The 20,587-nt window shown below is 39.1% G+C and overlaps 1 protein-coding gene across 3 annotated transcripts in view; it reads right to left on the bottom strand.

The window, feature by feature from the left end:
• LOC310740902 (roundabout homolog 2-like) overlaps positions 1-20,587 on the bottom strand; it is a 152,911-nt gene that overhangs the window by 14,626 nt on the left and 117,698 nt on the right. The window contains exons 14-20 of one of the 3 annotated variants that reach the window (XM_083568080.1): positions 18,348-18,579; positions 11,521-11,645; positions 10,339-10,510; positions 8,584-8,760; positions 4,770-4,856; positions 4,551-4,593; positions 2,099-2,226 (exon numbers count right to left, since the gene is read on the bottom strand). In XM_083568080.1, the coding sequence (XP_083424206.1) occupies positions 2,099-2,226; positions 4,551-4,593; positions 4,770-4,856; positions 8,584-8,760; positions 10,339-10,510; positions 11,521-11,645; positions 18,348-18,579 (964 nt within the window). The remainder of the gene's footprint in view (positions 1-2,098; positions 2,227-4,550; positions 4,594-4,769; positions 4,857-8,583; positions 8,761-10,338; positions 10,511-11,520; positions 11,646-18,347; positions 18,580-20,587) is intronic. The other 2 variants (XM_083568081.1, XM_083568082.1) reach the window with 2 other exon arrangements.

Raw genomic sequence — 20,587 nt, 5'->3', positions numbered from 1 at the left:
ACGACTGATTTCCCAAAATCTGGTTGAGTACAAAGTAAAATATTTGATTGGAAATGTAGTGAAGTTAAATTAAAACTTTTTCCGAATGGAAATACTTCATTAAAGAACAGATACCTGAAAAAGCTACTAAAGTACAGTAACAAATTACATTTTCTTCCTTACTGTCCACCACTGCAGGTTCACAGAAAATGTGTTGGTCATTTTTTAGGGTGTGCAATTTGTTCTATAAATATATCAATTCTGACTGTACACACAGATCGTCGGTCTACATCTACTCCATTCATCAGTAAAACAATATTATTGATGGATGGACTTTTCTAAGAGACACGACAAAGACACAGATATTAAAATATTTATTTACCACACCATACTACAGTAGATAGGACCACTGGACCACTGTAGGCAGATTTTTGATCCTGACCTCCAGTTCTTTTATAAACTGTAGTATACTCCTCTCCAGGATTTATCTACACCCAAACCTCTTTCTATTTCTACCTACACTATATAGACAAAAGTATTAGGACTCCAGACTTCTCAGTCATATGTGGTTCGTTCCCAAACTGTTCTTTCTAAGCAGAAAGCACACAATTCTACAGAATGTCTTTGGATGCAGTAGTATGAAATTTTCCCTTCACTTGAATTAAGAGACCCAAAACTGTTCCAGCATGACGATGCCCCTGTGCACGAAGCAAACTCTGTGAAGATATGTTTTGCATTGGCTGGAATGGAAGATCTCCTGCTATAAAGCTCTCAACCCTATTGAACACCTTTAGGATAAACCTAGGCCTAGGCCTCCTCACCTTACTTCAATCAGTACCTGATTTTACTACCACCTTTGTGTCTGAATGAACACAAATTTAATATAAACTTAATATATTATGTAACTTAATATGTAGTGTATATTTTATTCAAATTACGTATATTTTATTATCTTTACTCTAATTTTGCTTTTAAAACTGCAACCCATTGGATCAATAAAGTATTTTGATTCTGATTCATTATTATTTCACAGTAGAGATGGTGCTAATACTGTGAGGTGCTGTGGTACAGAAGGTTTCTGCTCAGCACTGGTGTTTGAAAAACAGACCGTAGCGAATTGTAGAGTATCACGTGTGCCTTTGGGCAAATTCCAGACAAGATGAAAGATGTTTTACCACCTTTTTTTTAAGGATTTCCTCATGCCACAATTGCGCACAAGTCAGATTTCTGAGCAGTTCGAGTGAAAGACTGTAACTCCTGTATGGTTGCCGTGGGCCTCCTGGTGGCCTTCCTTTCTATTATGTGTTTTAGGATCAAGTTCTTAGCAGACTTTCATTCTAGCCACTATTTTTATTTAAATGCTGTATGTTTTTAATGTTCCTTAGTCTTTGTGGTAGAGCATTTCCTTTAAGAATTACAGAAAACCCCCAAAATGCTGAAAATAGGAACTGGCATAATGGTTTCCTTTAACCGTTTTCCCATCAGTATCTAATGACTATAATGGTATGTGGAAACCATTAGACCGACTTCCATTAAAATCTTTATTTTTTTCTCCCATAAATCATGAGAAAAAAAACCTCAACAAAAACTAACGGACTCCAGCCGAGTATTTAAACAGTAGAAAAGAGTACGTTGGTAATGAATGCACTACTGCATTTCGTTCGCTTTTATATCCATTGTGTGCATGAGCATCGGAAAATGCGAGTTAAATACATGGTTTCATGCTGCACCCTGAAAAACAACCCCAAAGGTGTTGAAATCTATTTGTAGACACTGTAATCTGATGATTTGTTCTTGAACACTGCAGGATCCTTTTTTTTTTGTTTGTTTCAAATCATACATATTGTTTTTAGGCATAAAATGAAATTGATGAGACACATGAAGGATACGTGTATTGAAAGAAAATTTCTGAGTAGAATGTGTGATCATTTCCATTACTGAGAGTATTTCTTACTAAAATATTCATCATCCTCATACATGAATTCAGAAAATCTGGTGATGTTGAGCTTGGGGGCCCTGAACCTGTGACCTTTTCTCACTCTCTTGTGGGCTTTTGTAGTAGTGATCTTCTCTTTCAGGCTCTTTCTTTTTGCAGTGCTGTGGCCTCTCGAGTGCTTACCTCCACGACCGAAGTTAGTGGGGTCTTTGGCAGCGCCTAAACCGTTGTTGGCAGGCAGGCTGGTGGATGGCCAGGAGTCAGCAAGCCAAGGAAGGCCTGGGTCACCAGCTTTCAGCAGGCCAGGACGGCTAGAACAGAGACAGAAAGGGGAGAAATGGAAGACATTTATATATATATAAAAGCGTATGCTTGGTATGATACCCAAAGGGTGAATAAGAGACACAAAGAATAACATTCACACACACTGTTTTCCTTTTTTTTCTTTCTTTTTCTCTTGGTCTGCATCAGCACCAAATTGCTGCGAGAGCTCGTTCCCCAAGTACACCGCCCCGAGCAATGAAAATAATAAAGACACAAACAAAAAGACATAAAACAGTGACAAGTCTATAAATCTGGTACTGAGCCTCTGCCCCCCTCCTCCACCCCAGAGAGAGAGAGAGAGAGAGAGAGAGAGCGAGAGAGAGAGAGAGAGAGAGAGAGAGAGAGAGAAAGAGAAAGGGAGAGGGAGAGAGGGAGAGAGAGAGAGAGAGAGAGAGAGAGAGAGAGAGAAAGGAAGAGGGAGAGAGAGGAGCCGATAGCAAGCGCATGGTGGAATATTAAAACCCTGCAGCAAGTGTTTCCACCTTCATTTGGGGATGGAGAGGTTACCAGTCTCCATGGTAACTAGAGCTGCTAAAGCTCATTGGCTGGCAACTACCAATTGAGCAAAAAAAAAAAAAAAGCTGATGTAGAATTTTGATGCATGCAATAAAACACAACGGGGAACGGAGCGTGTACATTTTTCACTCGTTTATAGGAGACGGGGGGACGTTTCGAATTTTGTTCATTTGTGTACCAAGATGGGAAGTCGGAGTCAGCCAGGCGGCTTGTACACATGATTTGGTTTACCTTTCGTCTAATGAATGCAGTAGCCCAGGAAAAAAGTGTTCCCTGAAGAGCTGAGTGAGCCAGCAGCACATGGGGACTTCAACACATCTGAGCTCAATGGCTCCAAGGTGCAGATTATGTGAGCCGTTTCTACCCAAACTAACACACACTCGTTCTCATTAGCATGCGCCTTTTAACACACACACACACACACACACACACACACTCAGGTACGGGCCCATGGAAACCAAAGAGTTAGCGTTTGTACTTCGAAGCAACATATTTGTGTGTTTGTTTGGCCTCTTGGCTAGTTCTGACTGCTTAGCTATGCTAATTCAGCCGATAAAGATTGTCACCTTCACAGGGGCCCCTGCTTTAATCTCGCATTTGTGTCACGAACCAAGCAATATTTAAAAAGTGCTCTATGAACTTCTATGACAGGAGGGTAGATGAGTGCCTAAGGCTCTGTGTGTATATATATGTGTGTGTGTGTGTGTGTGTGTGAAAGTAAGATTGCTTATGAGGGACACTTTCTCTCAGATAATTATCTTTTCACATCCTCTTGAGCTTTTTTCAACAGGAGAATCCATCACAGGCTCTAGGGGAGAGTCGTATATAGCCGGGCCGTGACGATGGATGGAGAGAATAAAAAAAGCATCCCTGACACATTAATTGTTTCGGTTAATTCCAGCCCGAGGAGATTTATTAGCCAATCAATCGATACATCAGCTTAGGCGGTGTTCTGGCGCAAGACATCGAGTATCGGGACATCAATCAGGTTCCTGTCTGCTAGGCCGTTAATATCCACAATTTCAGCATAGAGACTCTCCATGGCTTTTAGTGTACACGCGGAAAAATGCAGCTGATCTGAAAATGAATGCTGAATCATGAAATTGAGTCAGACACCATGATGATTTTGCCCAAGGTTAAAGCATATCACAAAGCAGTGGAGCCAAAAAAAAATATCCAGCCATATCATAGCTCTCTCTCTCTCTCTATCTATCTATCTATCTATCTATCTATCTATCTATCTATCTATCTATCTATCTATCTATCTATCTATCTATCTATCTATCTATCTATCTATCTATCTATCTATCTATCCATCCATCCATCCATCCATCCATCCATCTATCTATCTATCTATCTATCTTCATCCCTCTGTCTGTCTGTCTGTCTGTCTGTCTGTCTGTCTGTCTGTCTGTCTGTCTGTCTGTCTGTCTGTCTGTCTGTCTGTCTATCTATCTATCTATCTATCTATCTATCTATCTATCTATCTATCTATCTATCTATCTATCTATCTATCTATCTATCTTCATCCCTCTGTCTGTCTGTCTGTCTGTCCGTCCGTCCGTCCGTCCGTCCGTCCGTCCGTCCGTCCGTCCGTCCGTCCGTCGATCTATCTATCTATCTATCTATCTATCTATCTATCTATCTATCTATCTATCTATCTATCTATCTATCTATCTATCTATCTATCTATCTATCTATCTATCTATCTATCTATCTAAACATCCAGCCGTCTATTCATTCTCAGGACTGTGTACTCGGTCAGATGTACATGTCAATACTCAGCATCACTCACCTTCCACTTCCCATCAGGCCTCTGTCTCCATGTTGGAACGTCACTGCAGGGCGAGCAGCCAGAAAGAGATGCCAGAATGAGGATGAAAGGAAGAGGAGGAGAAGAGGAGGAGAGGAGGAGAGGAGAAAAAAGCAAAAAAAAAAAAAAAAAAACTAAAATCACTGCTTGGTTTCAGAACATCGACGTTTATATGAATTTCTTACAAACTGCATGGCTTACTGCCTACGGTGCCATCAAACCCGTCGGAAGTTAGAAAGGGATGGGACAAATGACCAGTACCTGCACGGGTGAAGGTGAACGACTGGACTGTGAAACACACACACACACACACACACACACACACACACACACACACACACACACACACACACACACACACACACAGGCACACACACCAACAGAGAACAAAGAGAGAATTAGAATTAGGTAGAGGCATCCAGCAAAAAAATGCAGATGAGAAAAGGTTGAGATGGGAGACACGTGATATCTTGATGCTTGAACTGACAATGATATTCATGTATTTCAGACACTCATTTTGAGTGAACTTGCAGAATGAGCAATGAGCACCTGAGTACTTGAGCACCAGAGGTGGAAAGTAACGAATTACATTTACTCACATTACTGTAACTGAGTATTTAATTTGTGTACTTCTCTCTACTTTTTAAGTAGTTTTTATAAAGTCATTTTTTACTTTTACTTAAGTAGGTTTTTTTTGAAGTATTGTACTTGACTACATTATAAATCGTATCTTTTACTGAGTAAAAAAACAGTTGTTGTGTTCACAGTCTGAATTCTGAATCTGCCTTTGTGATTTCTCTCATTATTATAAATGACATAATAACATGAGATGTTTTTTTTTTTTTGCTGCAAAAGTTTATAACTCACATTAGACTCAAGTCATGAACTTCAGTGTTTTTGTATTATTTATTTATATATATTTTATTTATATATATATATATATATATATATATATATATATATATATATATATATATATATATATATATATATATATACAGTGAGGAAAATAAGTATTTGAACACCCTGCTATTTTGCAAGTTCTCCCATTTAGAAATCATGGAGGGGTCTGAAATTGTCACCGTAGCTGCATGTCCACTGTGAGAAACATAATCTAAAAAAAAAATCCAGAAATCACAATATATGATTTTTAAACTATTTATTTGTATGATACAGCTGCAAATAAGTATTTGAACACCTGTCTATCAGCTAGAATTCTGACCCTCAAAGACCTGTTAGTCTACCTTTAAAATGTCCACCTCCACTACATTTATTATCCTAAATTAAATGCACCTGTTTGAGGTCGTTAGCTGCATAAAGACACCTGTCCACCCCATACAATCAGTAAGAATCCAACTACTAACATGGCCAAGACCAAAGAGCTGTCCAAAGACACTAGAGACAAAATTGTACACCTCCACAAAGCTGGAAAGTGCTACAGGGAAATTGCCAAGCAGCTTGGTGAAAAAAGGTCCACTGTTGGAGCAATCATTAGAAAATGGAAGAAGCTAAACATGACTGTCAATCTCCCTCGGACTGGGGCTCCATGCAAGATCTCACCTCGTGGGGTCTCAATGATCCTAAAGAAGGTGAGAAATCAGCCCAGAACTATATGGGAGGAGCTGGTCAGTGATCTGAAAAGAGCTGGGACCACCGTTTCTAAGGTTACTGTTGGTAATACACTAAGACGTCATGGTTTGAAATCATGCATGGCACGGAAGGTTCCCCTGCTTAAACCAGCACATGTCCAGGCACGTCTTAAGTTTGCCAATGACCATTTGGATGATCCAGAGGAGTCATGGGAGAAAGTCATTTGGTCAGATGAGACCAAAATAGAATTTTTGGGTCATAATTTCACTAAACATGTTTGGAGGAAGAAGAATGATGAGTACCATCCCAAGAACACCATCCCTACTGTGAAGCATGGGGGTGGTAGCATCATGCTTTGGCTGTGTTTTTCTGAACATGGGACAGGGCGACTGCACTGTATTAAGGAGAGGATGACCGGGGCCATGTATTGCGAGATTTTGGGGAACAACCTCCTTCCCTCAGTTAGAGCATTGAAGATGGGTTGAGGCTGGGTCTTCCAACATGACAATGACCTGAAGCACACAGCCAAGATAACCAAGGAGTGGCTCTGTAAGAAGCATATCAAGGTTCTGGCGTGGCCTAGCCAGTCTCCAGACCTAAACCCAATAGTGAATCTTTAGAGGGAGCTCAAACTCTGTGTTTCTCAGCTACAGGCCAGAAACCTGACTGATCTAGAGAAGATCTGTGTGGAGGAATGGGCCAAAATCCCTCCTGCAGTGTATGCAAACTTGGTGAAAAACTACAGGAAACATTTGACATCTGTAATTGCAAACAAATGCTACTGTACCAAATATTAACATTGACTTTCTCAGGTGTTCAAATACTTATTTGCAGCTGTATCATACAAATAAATAGTTAAAAAATCATACATTGTGATTTCTGGATTTTTTTTTTTAGATTATGTCTCTCACAGTGGACATGCACCTACGATGACAATTTCAGACCCCTCCATGATTTCTAAGTGGGAGAACTTGCAAAGTAGCAGGGTGTTCAAATACTTATTTTCCTCACTGTATATATATATATATATATATATATATATTTATATTCATTTTATTTTTTGTTTCTTATTGCACTTTAATCTGTAAAGGTGTTCATTCTTTTAAAAACAACTAGTTTGAGATTTATATCTTGTCCCTTGTCCTTTTTGAAATACACTAGAATCCCTGACCATGCTGTTGAAAAAGTGGGTACATTTCACCCTGAGTGAATTAAAAATAATCAACTTTTTACTTTTGTTCTAGTTTCTTCTTATAACTTGTACTTAAGTAAAATTTCACTGTAGCAGCAGTACTTTTACTTGAGTAGAATATTTTAGTACTCTTTCCACCTATGGTTAGTACGGAAGTCCTAAGAGTCCATGCATTATAATATTTTTTCTTCCTTGTTTTCTCTTAAACTCGACATAAGATTTCTTGTTGTGATCACGACTTATCCAACATTGTTTCCTTGTGATCAGGAATGAATTTTTCTGAGGTTCGGCATAGGAGCATGTTCTAGAATGTTCTAGAATGCATGTTCTTCATCATTGCAGAATCATGGATAACAACCAAATCTGGCGCGTCCACGCGAAATGCCGTGACGATGAGAAAACAACTTTTGCATTGTTGAGATCACATGTCATGAAATCAAGAAAACAAGCGAGGAAATATTTTCATAATGCGTGGCCTCTTAGGACCTCTATAGGTGAGCACGTGAGCGCATACTGCAGGCAGGACACACAGTGACTAGCGAGTGCGTGATCATCCTCACGTGAGCTCACGATAGAAGCCCAGGTGATGGATACAGCAAATGGCTTTTGAATTAGACAATCACGGCCACATGCACCTAAACCATCGGACCGTGTTGATGGCGAGGCGTAATATAATGAGAGTAATCCAGAGCTACATGCAATAATTACCCCCGGGGGGGGGATACTAAATTACAATTCAGAGGCTGGAGACTGTACCTAGAGCTAATGTTGGAACAATATGGGTCACGGTCTTCTAATACACGCAGCGTGACTGCGTTTTCAAATGAGCTTGCTCGGTTTGATGCGTTTGTGTTTGATTTAAAATTGTAATGCACTGTAGTCAAGGCACATGTTTGTGTGTGTGTGTGTGTGTGTGTGTGTGTGTGTGTGTGTATCAAAGCGAGCTGCCTTTGTTTTGGCTTGTGCAATACAATACAAGAGTTTTAATCAAATACTGTTTGAGGTCATATAGAAAATAGTTTCTGTATAATCATCACTATGCGATGGAGCTTACCATGCATTTTTTTCCCTTTCAGCCCCACTAGCAGAGTTTTCTCAGGCTAAAAATAGGAGTTCTTTGCGTTCGAATGAATTATGGGCCGCCAAAAAGGTTTTTTTTGCTAGCGCTTGCCATGCCAGTGACTCATCTCTAGAGATCCGTCCAGGCTCTATGCATGACGCATGGCTTCTCACCTGCGTAGTTGCTCAGGCCTTTCCTTTTCTTCCTCCTCCAGTAAAGCCAAGCGCTGAAGCCCATAAGTACGATCCAGCACGCGCCCCCGAGGCCTGCAATGAAGGCCGGCTGCTTCAGGACGTCCGTGATGCTGCCGTTGCCCTCGTCTCCGGTCATCACATCCTGTAACTCGGCACCTGTGATCGAAAAACTCGTTTCAATTTCTTCTCAAACATTATTGGGAATTTTTTTTTTTCCTGTACCATCCCTACCACAGCGGGCTCGCGATCAAATCGAATCAAGTCACATCCCAGCGGTTGATAAGGAACAGCAATTAAAAGCGCCAGGGAAAATCTATTTTTGCTAATAGGATTATTGTACGTCTGATTAACAGCGTAACAAGCAAATGGAGCAAGGAGATACTGGAGCACAATAAGTCACGCGAAACAGAAACCCGGGCCGTGTCCTTCGAGCCCAGGACGAAGAGACCCGTTCGTCGGGTTGAGACGAAGAACTGGAGATTGACACAGGGACTCCATCAGGGTTTGATTTTTTCTTTTTTTTTTTGTGGTGCAGCTACAGCTCTGTGAAATGAGATTCAAAGGCTCGCGACGTGAGCAACACCCCAAAAACACGATCATTACGGCCTCACAGCACAGCCTTCTCGCTTGGCTGCAGGCGAGTGTTTCTGGCACCCGGCAGCCAAAAGCCGTGGAAAAAGAGGAGAGCGCGGCACATCGATAGTATTGATTCTGGCTGTATTTATCTGGCCTCATACATCAGCGAGCTTGATAAAATGTGATAAGGTGATAAGCCACAGCAATAAGACAGTCCGCTATGTTAGCATTGGCTGCGTTTATTGGAGAGCATTATTGATACAGCCGACAGTGTTCTGCCGAACGACACTGGACTGTGTATTAAATGAAAATCTTATCGATTTTTATATTACTGCTTGTTTAGAAAAAAAAAAGAGAGAGAAGACAGTGCAAGAGAAAGAGAGAGCTAAGCTTCGGAAAGTAAACTCAGCGTGGTCCATAATCCTCAATGGAATTGTTTTTCCTTCTTTCTCTGCCTTTGAGTAAAGCATGACAAATTTAGAAATCGTTATCTGAGCCTCCGTCTCGTAATGATCGTGTTTGTTCGGTACAGCAGTAAACCCTCGATACAGTGAGCCGGCTTTTCATTCCATCCTGAATCAGAAACAACTGGCAGATTGTACATGAATTCTTCCCTGCTTTCTTCGACTCTTATTGTTGTTTATGATCTTCAGAAACCTTAATTTTTTACGTTTTGTTTACTTTTAATGATTTATAAAGACTGTGTTGTCAAACCTCATTACATTTATTTTACTTCTTTTTTTGCACATCAAAATGTATTTGCAATATTTTTAACTACCACTTTATTATCTTATATATTTTCTCATATATATATATATATATATATATATATATATATATATATATATATATATATATATATATATATATATAAAGAGAGAGAGAGAGAGAGAGAAAGAGAGAGAGAGAGAGAGAGAGAGAAAGAGAGAGAGAGAGAGAGAGAGAGAGAGAGAGAGAGAGAGAGAGAGAGCGAGAGAGAATAATAAAATGTGTTTTATATATAGAATAATAAAATAGAATGTTTCACCTTCCCCTCCTATGGAGTCAGTTTCACTCACATTAAACAAGAAAAATGTGTTATGTGAAACGAACCCCCTTTCACATTGAACACATCTTCCCCTGTTCCAGTAAAACACCATCCAAGTCATATGCTCTCACCGATCACGATAGGCTGTGGCTCGCTTTTTACCCCGACGCCTGCGCTGGTCCCCGCTGCCACCTCCACTCTATACTGCACGCCTGCCTGCAGACCCCCGACCACCACCGAGCGAATAGCAGCATCCACCGTCTTGTTCACGTGGAAGCGACTTTCGTTTCCCAGACACCAGATCTGATGCCCGAGAGGACAGAGAACAGAAATGCAATAGAAAAGAAATGAGGGAAAGGAAACTCATAGGACACAAAAAACCCAACATAAGTACTTTGCAGCTTAATTATTTTCTTTTAACTGGCAATATTGATATTTATTAGTATTTCCCATTTTCACGCAAACTAAACATATTACTGCGGAAAAAACCCACAAATCGTTTAGCCTTGACCTGCACTGATCATTTGGATTAATAATGTTTTAAATAAATGAACAACCACATTGGCATTATATTCTTCATTTCACAGAGAAATAGAGAATTAGCGAAAAGGTGTAATAAAATGGCCTATATAACGCACACACTAAGATTTTATGACCTCGCTTTACTAGCTCATGGCTTCATTAAGTTGGGTGCATGAGTAGCTGTCGGCATTGCGTTAGAAAGCTATAAAACACGGCATTGTATAATGTGCTGAATCAAGTGCTATTTTATAAGCGTCCAAATAACAAAGGAGGAAGCCATGATGTGCAATGAAACCAAATTTGCAGCAATTTATGGGATGACTATAATTAGGACTATTCAGGTAAGCAAAATTTTATATATATATATATATATATATATATATATATATATATATATATATATATATATATATATATATATATATATCTCCACTCCACTTGCCATGTGCCCGCTGCCACATACTGTACAATATAGTTTATACAGTATGGTACTGTAAATTTCTCTGTAATTTGTTAAATGTACTGATAACTATTCTTTATTAGTATTTGGGTTCTCTCACCATTTTTGCACTCTCACAAAGATATTTGTGCCTCCTTCTCGGAGACTTCCACGCTCTTGTAATATCGCAGCACATTTTAGTGTCTTTAGTGTCTGTATGATACCATGCCATGATATAATTTTTTCATTGTTCTTGAAAAAAGATGCTTTTAATGTGTAAATACCGGATAAAAATGACTTACAAAATCAGTGGGCTTGTGCAAGTCTACTTCAAGACTACAATGAACAGTACCTTGTATTCCTGGATGATGCCGTTCTGGTGTTCGGTCGGTGGCGGGTCCCAAGAAATGCTGATGGACGTGCTGTTCTCACTGCCTACTGTCAGCACAGTCACCTGCTGTGGAGGAGCACTGGGAGCTGCCCAGGACAATTCTTTTTACTCATCATTGTCCTCATTACAGCAAGCATATACATACACACACACTCTATAACACCCACCCACCCACCCAGCCATGCACAAGCCTTCAAATGGATTTTTAATGCATTTCATAAATGACCCAGACATCACAGTAAACCGTTGCCCTTTGACTATTAGAAACACAGCTAGCGTGCCACATTGAGACATTTAGTGCTCAATGCGAGCTAAAAAAACTTGCATGCACGATGCTTTTAAATGTCAAATGGATGTATTGTATATATTTTAAAACATTTACACACATAAACATGTACATGGCTACTCCGCTACTTGACATACAGTTTCAAGTTTTTTTGTTTGCCGTCAGATGCCATGCATGGCGATGTGGCATATAAAAAGCAGCAGGAAATGAGGTGTGACCGTCTCTTAGCCCTAATCCTGACTTTGTTAGTCCTGCACCGTTGCCATTGCTATCACATCGCACACTTCACGGCACACACGCACACTCTGCATCAGCCAAACCGGATTCAGCTCAGAGTCAACCCGCTCACGGCAATTACCTCCCCTACAGCATCACCTCCCCCGTCTAGCCTCCTCTACATATCACTCTTCTCCCTCGTTTCCAGAGGCTTCAATACTTTTCTTTTTCCCACTGACATTTTTTCCCTCTGGAATTCATTCCTGGAGTGCATCCTGATATTACACTTACTTCCTGTTAAAAATCTCCTAGTTAATACCCAAATTTGAAGAAATTGATTCTTTGCAACCGTAATTTATTTAATAATTTAAATAGTAATTTAAATTTGTCAATTTAATACAGTTTGTATACAGTTTGTATCGCAATGCATCGTTTGGAACATATTTTCTGGTAAAAAAAAACGATTTATTAATATATAATTATTAGTATATGTGCTTTACTTTTATTATTTAGAATGTGCCCAATCATTTGTGACCAATATTCGATATGTAGATTGATTTCTCCTCACTAAACTGTTTCTCGAGCGCATTCTCTCAGCACCACTGCTGCTATGTGAAAATGATCACAACACTACGGAGACCGAGGCGTGTCCTGAGAGTCAGATAGAATATAGATTAACATGGCAGAGGTAGAGCTGCATCTTCCTGGAGACACAACAGGAGAAGAACATTTGGTTTTATATCATTTTTTTCTTTTCTTTTGCACTACCTTGGCTTGTCTGTCTGAACCAAAGCAATAAAAGCAAACTATCGGCACCATATTGAACTGCTTGGCATCCTATTTTTTCAATTGCATCATATTGCATTGAATCGCATTATGTTAAATCGAACTGAAATGTGATCCACTGCATTGTATTGCGTCACATCACATCGGTAGCTGCTTCATATGTATCTTTAATGTTTTTTATTGTTGGATATGCATGGAGATGCAAATCCCATCGGCCTCAGTTAAAGAGATGCACATCCACTAATAGATGTTATTACAGTTAATATTCACATCATGCAGCAGAGCAACAAAGGGAAAATGTGATCTAAGTGACTTTATCATGGCGTGGCATGGATGTTGGTGCCAAACGGGCTGGTTGGAATATTTTAGAAGTTACTGATCTCCTATGAATTCAATGCACAAAAAGGTATAAAAAAATAGTGCAGAAAAAAAGCAGTGTTTTTGTTGATTCATTGAATTAATTTATTATGGACACAAAAAAGCATCTTCAAATGTATAGCACATTGCATTGGCTGCACCAGAAGATCACATTGGATTTCGGTAATGTCAGCCAATAAGAGAAATCTGAGGCAACAGGGAGCACAGGCTCACTCTACATGGACCAGAAACAAGAAGCTTGTGAAGCATGTGCTGCTGCCACGTGATTGTCTGACTGCATGAATGAGCAGATTTACAAATCTTCCAATTAACGTAACTATATGACTATGGTCTGGACTATAGAGATGGTTTAGGGGTGAGCTGGACCGCAGAGTGAAGGCAAAAGGGCCAACAAGTGCCAAGCATCTCTCGGGGAACTCCTTCAAGACTGTTGGAAGACCATTTCAGGTGACTACCTCTTGAAGCTCATCAAGAGAATGCCAAGAGTGTGCAAAGCAGTAATCAAAGCAAAAGGTGGCTACTTTGAAGAACCTAGAATATGACATTTTTCAGTTGTCTTACACTTTTTTGTTATGTATATAATTCCATATATAATTCCACATGTGTTAATTCATAGTTTTGATGCCTTCAGTGTGAATCTACAATTTTCATAGTCTTAAAAATAAAGAAAACTCTTTGAATGAGAAGGTGTGTCCAAACCTTTGGTCTGTACTATATATTCAACAATATCACCTACAAACATAGAAAACCCCAGCTATTTTTAAAGAATTATCATTTATAGTCTCCTCATGCGTACTCATTCTAATCAAATCCTGTTTAAACAGTCTGATTTCTCGTTTCTATAGTTGAGATAAATTTGGATAGTCTAATACTTAATTAGCTTTCTAAGCTCTTTTATTGATTCTATTAATTAAACGATGTTCTATGCATAATGACGCGTAACCTGATTCACATTTCACAACCGAGTTGTTTATTAGTTGTTACGGGGGAAGAGAAATATTTTGCGCCATGCTATTTTATTAATACTAACTCGGGAAAAAATGCCTATTCATATTAAAGAGAGCTAGCATTAATAATGTAGGAAATGGAGCAGGAATGTATTTTAGGCAGGAAAATAGCCTTTGTCTTCAAGTATGTAAGAACATTTCAAGAAGCAGTTGTGCAAAGCGCTCTGAAAACCTTTCTGTGTAACAAAAATAGCCACAGAGTGCATACTGTAATTAGCATTAGGATTTCTTAACACTTTTTTGTGGATAGTCAAATTTATTAGCAGGAGAAAGTTACAGAATTCTTCACTGTATGGCCAAAAGTACCGGGACACCCGAATTTTCTGTCTATATGTGGCTCTTTTCCAAACTGTAACCACAAAGCTGGAGACCCAAGTTTTTGGATGCAGTGGCATGAAATTTTCCCTTCGCCTAAAACAGAAGACCTGAACCTGTTCCAGGCATGAGCATGCACCCATGCACAAAGCCAGCTCCATTAAGATATGCTTTACATGGGTTGAATCGGAAGATCTTGATTAGCCCGCTATCAGAGGTGGGCTGATACTTAATCTACTTAAGAATTTTTTTTTTGGTATCAGTACATTACTTCAATATTTAATTTTCAAACACCTTTTCACTTTCACTCATTACATTTTGACACAAATATCTGTACTTTCTACTTCTTACATTTTCAAACCAGACTTGATTATTTAGTTTTAATCTATTTGGGGAAAAAGTCAATACTTTTTCTTCTCATTGGGCATTCTTGATCACCTGATCACCATCGTCTTTTCTCTGCTTGTGTTCTATATGGTGTAATCTTCAGCCTGGATACATTCATTAGGTAACAAAATGTAAAATTTGTTTTGCATTAATATATTAATTAGTGCTGCCGAATTTAACGTGTTAATAACGCGTTGACACAAATTAATTTTAACATTAATTTTAATGTTATTACTGCGCGATTAATGCAGTGCACTTTTCGGGTTTGACCATTTTTATATTTTAAGGATATAATTAATTAATTATTTTTAAAAAGGCGAAATTAAAACCTTCAGAGCAACACACGTTTGTTTACGACATTCTTTCTTTACTCAGATATGATATAAAAACTCCACCTATAAATAATTTTTAATCACTAAACCTTTGTTTTACTGATGCGACCAAGTCTTAAATTAGCACCAAAATGATGCGCACATCCGCGATTAATCCTCTGGAGTCGAGGCAATTGACACTTGACACTTGTTATGAGGGTGCCAACTGTTCTGATAACTATAAAAATACAGAATATAGCTTGATATATCACCCTTTTATATTTTAGTAATAATGTTGTTGTAACTAACGTAGTTACTACAGTGTATGATTTCATCCGTCTTTCTGCTTGTAAATAATTTTTCTGTAACCTACACCAGTAAGCTTCTACACATCAAGTAAAACCCTAGCATTTGTTTATCAGCAGTGTGTTTAACTCGATATTTAATCGGGTTTTTAGGCATGACAAGTCGACCAGGAGAGCTGTACTGGCTGACATTCAGTGAAGAACCGGCTTCTGATCAACGGAGGAGTTTAACTTCTCAAAATGATAATGTACTCATAAGCAGACAGCCATGCTAATGCTAAAGCACAGCGTTATGTGTATCTGAGCATGATGAAAGCCTTTTGAGCCATGATGAAATTCCTGTGTACAGGAACGTAGGAGATGCTAATAAGCCCACTGACTCTTGGATGTAAAGCTGGCTGTAATATGACCTGTGGTGGTGTGGGAGCAGAACTTCTGCCAAGTGACACTGTGGCAGTCTTACAACACACTGCACTCTGTTTGCATCCCAAAGGTACAGAGAAAGAAATGAAGAAAAAAAAGGGTGAAAAAGTGAAAAAGTGAGTGTCTGAGAAAAGGTGAGTGATTGTAATAAAAAGGGAAAAAAAAAACCCACAGTCACTATATATATATATATACATATATATATATATATATATATATATATATATATATATATATATATATATATATATATATATATATATGTATATATATATATATATATATATATATATATATATATATATATATATATATATATATATATATATAGAGAGAGAGAGAGAGAGAGAGAGAGAGAGAGAGAGAGAGAGAGAGAGAGAGAGAGAGAGAGAGTAAAGGTGAGTAAAAGTGAGGGGGTTTCTGAAAACAAGTGAGTGAGTGTGAATAGTGTGAAATAGCTCATAGGTAGATAGATAGATAGATAGATAGATAGATAGATAGATAGATAGATAGATAGATAGATAGATAGATAGATAGATAGATAGATAGATAGATAGATAGATAGATAGATAGATAGATAGATATGCACAGACAGACAAACAGACAGACAGACAGATATATATGAGTGAGTGAGTGAGTGAGTGAGTGAGTGAGTGAGTGAGTGAGTGAGTGAGTGAGTGAGTGAGTGAGTGAAATATAGAATAAGAAACTGCATGAAAAAGTGAAAAATGGAGGATAAGAGTGGGGAAGAACAGTGAAAAGTAAGAAAGAGATACATACTGTATATACAGAGTATGCAGGAAGACAGAATAACATTAAAAAAAAGATGCAGAGGGTGAGAAAAAAACTGAGTAATAGAGAATAAGAGAGAGAGAGAGAGAAAGAGAGAGAGAGAGAGAGAGAGAGAGAGAGAGAGAGAGAGAGGGAGAGAGAGGGAGAGAGAGGGAGAGAGAGAGAGCAATTACACTGCAAGCCTCAGGTGTATTATGGGTATTAGCTGGTGTTTAACCTTACAACAACACTGCAGATATCAATGGACTGAAACACATACAATCATTTGGCCTTTTCAGATGACCATGTAACTAAATTTGCCTGGAAAATCCAATTTGTCTGTCATGGATGTTAATGTAAAAGAAGTGTTTAAAGTATGTCATCATTTGGCATTCTGTGCAGCTTGAAATCGGCTGTGTGGGTTTTTTTTTTTTTTTTTTACTGAGGGCACTAGAGAGAGGACACACTTGCAGAACTCATTAAAGCAAAGCCACCGTGGCACTAATTGTGCTAATGGATGGCAGCTCAACATGATCTATGTGATCTCCAATAAATATCTCCATCACTATGTGTGTGTGTCTGTGTGTGTGTGTGTGTGTGTGTGTGTGTGTGTGTGTGTGTGTGTGTGTGTGTGTGTGTGTGTGTGTGTGTGTGTGTGTGTGTGTGTAAATCACAAAAAAAGGCGAGTGTAGTAAGGGAGGGAAAGGGCGAGAAAATGAGGAAGGGAGAGAGAAAGAGAGGAAGCAACAGACAGACAGAGAGGAACGACAGAGAGAAGGATATTAGGATGCAGACCGAACAGGCTGATGGTTCTTGACGATGATATGGCAGGCAGGGTGACAGCAGGGGTTTGGAGCTCAGATGCAGTGTGTCAAAGCAAAGAGAAACGCTGTGTGTCCCAGAGTGTGTATCAGTAGAGACAGTGCCTCCTACTATGGCACGTGGATGACATGCACCTCTTATTAGATCGCACCGCTACACAGAAAAACTGCTCTGATTGTGTTTGGCCGTATGTTTTGGGACGCACAGATGCAGTCAGAACCAGTGAAAAATGAAAGAAGGAATGCAAGAAGACATGAATGCTCAAATACAGAATCTCACATATTCTTTTTTAGCCTAATCTATTTATATATATTTTATAAAATATATATAAAATAATAATAATAATAATACCTTATACTTTATTACTTCCCCTTGTACAAAGAAAAGAACACTAGATAGACAAAGGTTTCTGGACACCTACGCACAAGATTCAGAAGTGCTTTTTGAACATCCCATTCAACATTTAGTCTCCATTTGCTGTTAAAAGAACCTCCACTCTTCTGGGAAGATGTTTCCAGATTTTGGTGTGTGCTAGTTTAGATTTGTGCTCATTCAACTACAAGGGTGTTAGTAAACTCTGGTACTGATGGAGGTGAGGTGAAAAGCCCTTGGGGTGTAGTCAGAGCTCTATAGCAGGAGAACTTTCACTCCAACCCATAAAAAGTCAGGTGCCCCAATACTTGTTCATATAGTGTATAATGGAAGTCTATTACACTCATATAAAAACATCATACTGCAATGTTCACCGAAACGTCCGACGTCATTCCTACAGCTTGTTTACCTTCTTCCAAAGTGCGTGCGGTGATGGATTCGCTATCTGCCCCCTGGAACTCGTTGAAGAACGGCCGAACCTTTATCTCGTAGACCACGCCCTTTTTGAGTTTGTGTAAAGTGACGTCCCGCTCAGACGGCGTCTTTAGGTCCTGGATCTGCCAGGCTCCTGGAGAGGGTAGGCCTGAAGTTTGCCTGTACAGAACCCGGTATCCTTGGATGAACTGGGAAGGTTTTTCAACCTACAAAAGAAATGAGTAAAAAAAGATCTAATATTAGTAGCATTAAAACTAAAGCATTGCTGTGCGGAGTGCGCCAGGATTAGCAACCTCCACGCTCGCACTCACGCTGATTGTTTCCAGATAACGAGGTAAAAAAAAAAAAGCAGTAAAGCCAATCATGACAAATGAACTGCCATGGCTCTGTCAAACCTCCCCAAAGCAAGGGCATTAAACAGAATGAGATCGTCCCATCGCCAAAAAAGAAAAAGGCACACTTGAGTACGGATAGGTGCAGTGGAATTCATTCTGTTAAGGGAGGGGGACATAACTCACCATAATGGCTTGTTAACAGGGGTTGAAGCAAGCACAAGCTTTTACAGCTGAAATAAAGTAGCTGTTTACCGTCAGCCCAGGCCATATAAATCAGCATGGTATGTTCATCCCCCACATGCAACTATACACAAGTGTGTGTGTGTGTGTGTGTGTGTGCGTGTGAAAAACACCTTGTGTGTGAAGCATTTCATTACTGAAATGTGGAAGAGATCTAAAAGCCCCACTTAGTGCAGATACGCATCGTAATAAAAAAACAGCACGCATTGATCTGCCCTTTGGGTGGAGGGCAGTAAAACAGGGTTTGCCTCCTAGTGCCAAAGAACCTCCGGTAAGAGCATCGAACAAGATCGTGAGACGTAGTAAAAGAAAAGGACACTGTCATTCTTTTGTGGTTTGTTATGTAAGGCTAAATCGGTAATATGCCATTAGCAAGGCTGAAACTTTTCACGCGTCGCCTTTCAGCTGCCTCGATCATTAGTTGCTTAATGTACTGGTGACGGTTTTGATGGTTTGCAAACAGTGTAAGTGACAAATGCGCCTAAATAATGTCTTAGTCATTCGTTGCACAATAACACGAGCTCAAGAAAGTCGGCGCAGCAGGTTTGTTTTTGAGTCAAAATCAATTACAATCGAATATTTTAGATGAGTATAAGGGAACGACGAAAACGATCAATTCTGAGATGCGTCATTTTCGGCAATGAAGAAGATTAAACAAACAATAGTCACGCTTGGGGGAGAACATCATAATGCAGGCTTGAAGAACTCAAGGATGCACCAGTACGAATAAAGAGCATACAGGTTCAATCAAATCGAACGGAATCGTAACAGTTCCACCCCTAATCAATAATTACATTAATAGAGAAATAAGTGCCATATAATTCGTGTTAGTGTTTGTTTTTTTAGTTGTGGCATTTTAGTGGCAAGTTCCAGTAATGACACTCATCAGTCACCCGGCAGATAAATAAGCAAAACTCTGTACAAGCAAGTAACAGGATTAAATCGCAATTTAGCCAATATAGCACAGACACATATAGTGTGTGTGTGTGTGTGTGTGTGTGTGTGTGAGTGTGTGTGTGTGTGTGTGTGTGTGTGTGTGTGTGTGTGTGTGTGTAAGAATTTAATGTCTTAGTGGGGACTACATGTCCTCACAATGCAGTATCTGACAGCGTTTGAGATATTAATTTTTAGATAGATAGATAGATAGATAGATAGATAGATAGATAGATAGATAGATAGATAGATAGATAGATAGATAGATAGATAGATAGATAGATAGATAGATAGATAGATAGATAGATAGAGAGATAGAGAGATAGATAGAGCTTCAGATAAAAAGCTTGACCTTATGCAGCTTCCTAAAAGAGTAGTTCAGCTTGCAGTGCTAACAGTGATCTATTTGTTACACAGAAAACCATTTGTCTAAATTCAAACATCATCCTAAACGGTCTGGGATTAGTAAAACACCAGCTGTCCCTGCGCTCTCCATCCACCTGGCTTTAATTTTTTTTTTTTTACTTTCACATATATTTTCAGGTTATTTTCAGTAGGTTATTTTAAACCTACTGTACAAGCAATGTCATTTCGCAATCTGGAAAATAATCAGTGATTACCTGTTAACAAATACGATATTCTATTTACTAATGAATGATGTCAAGTCCTGCTTGATCCAAGGAAAGCATGAAACAGTTTAGAAGGA

The sequence above is a fragment of the Silurus aristotelis genome (assembly GCF_946808225.1).
Source record: "Silurus aristotelis genome assembly, chromosome: 18".
Taxonomy (NCBI): Eukaryota; Metazoa; Chordata; class Actinopteri; order Siluriformes; family Siluridae; genus Silurus; species Silurus aristotelis.
This window is presented reverse-complemented; position numbering and strand designations above follow the sequence as displayed.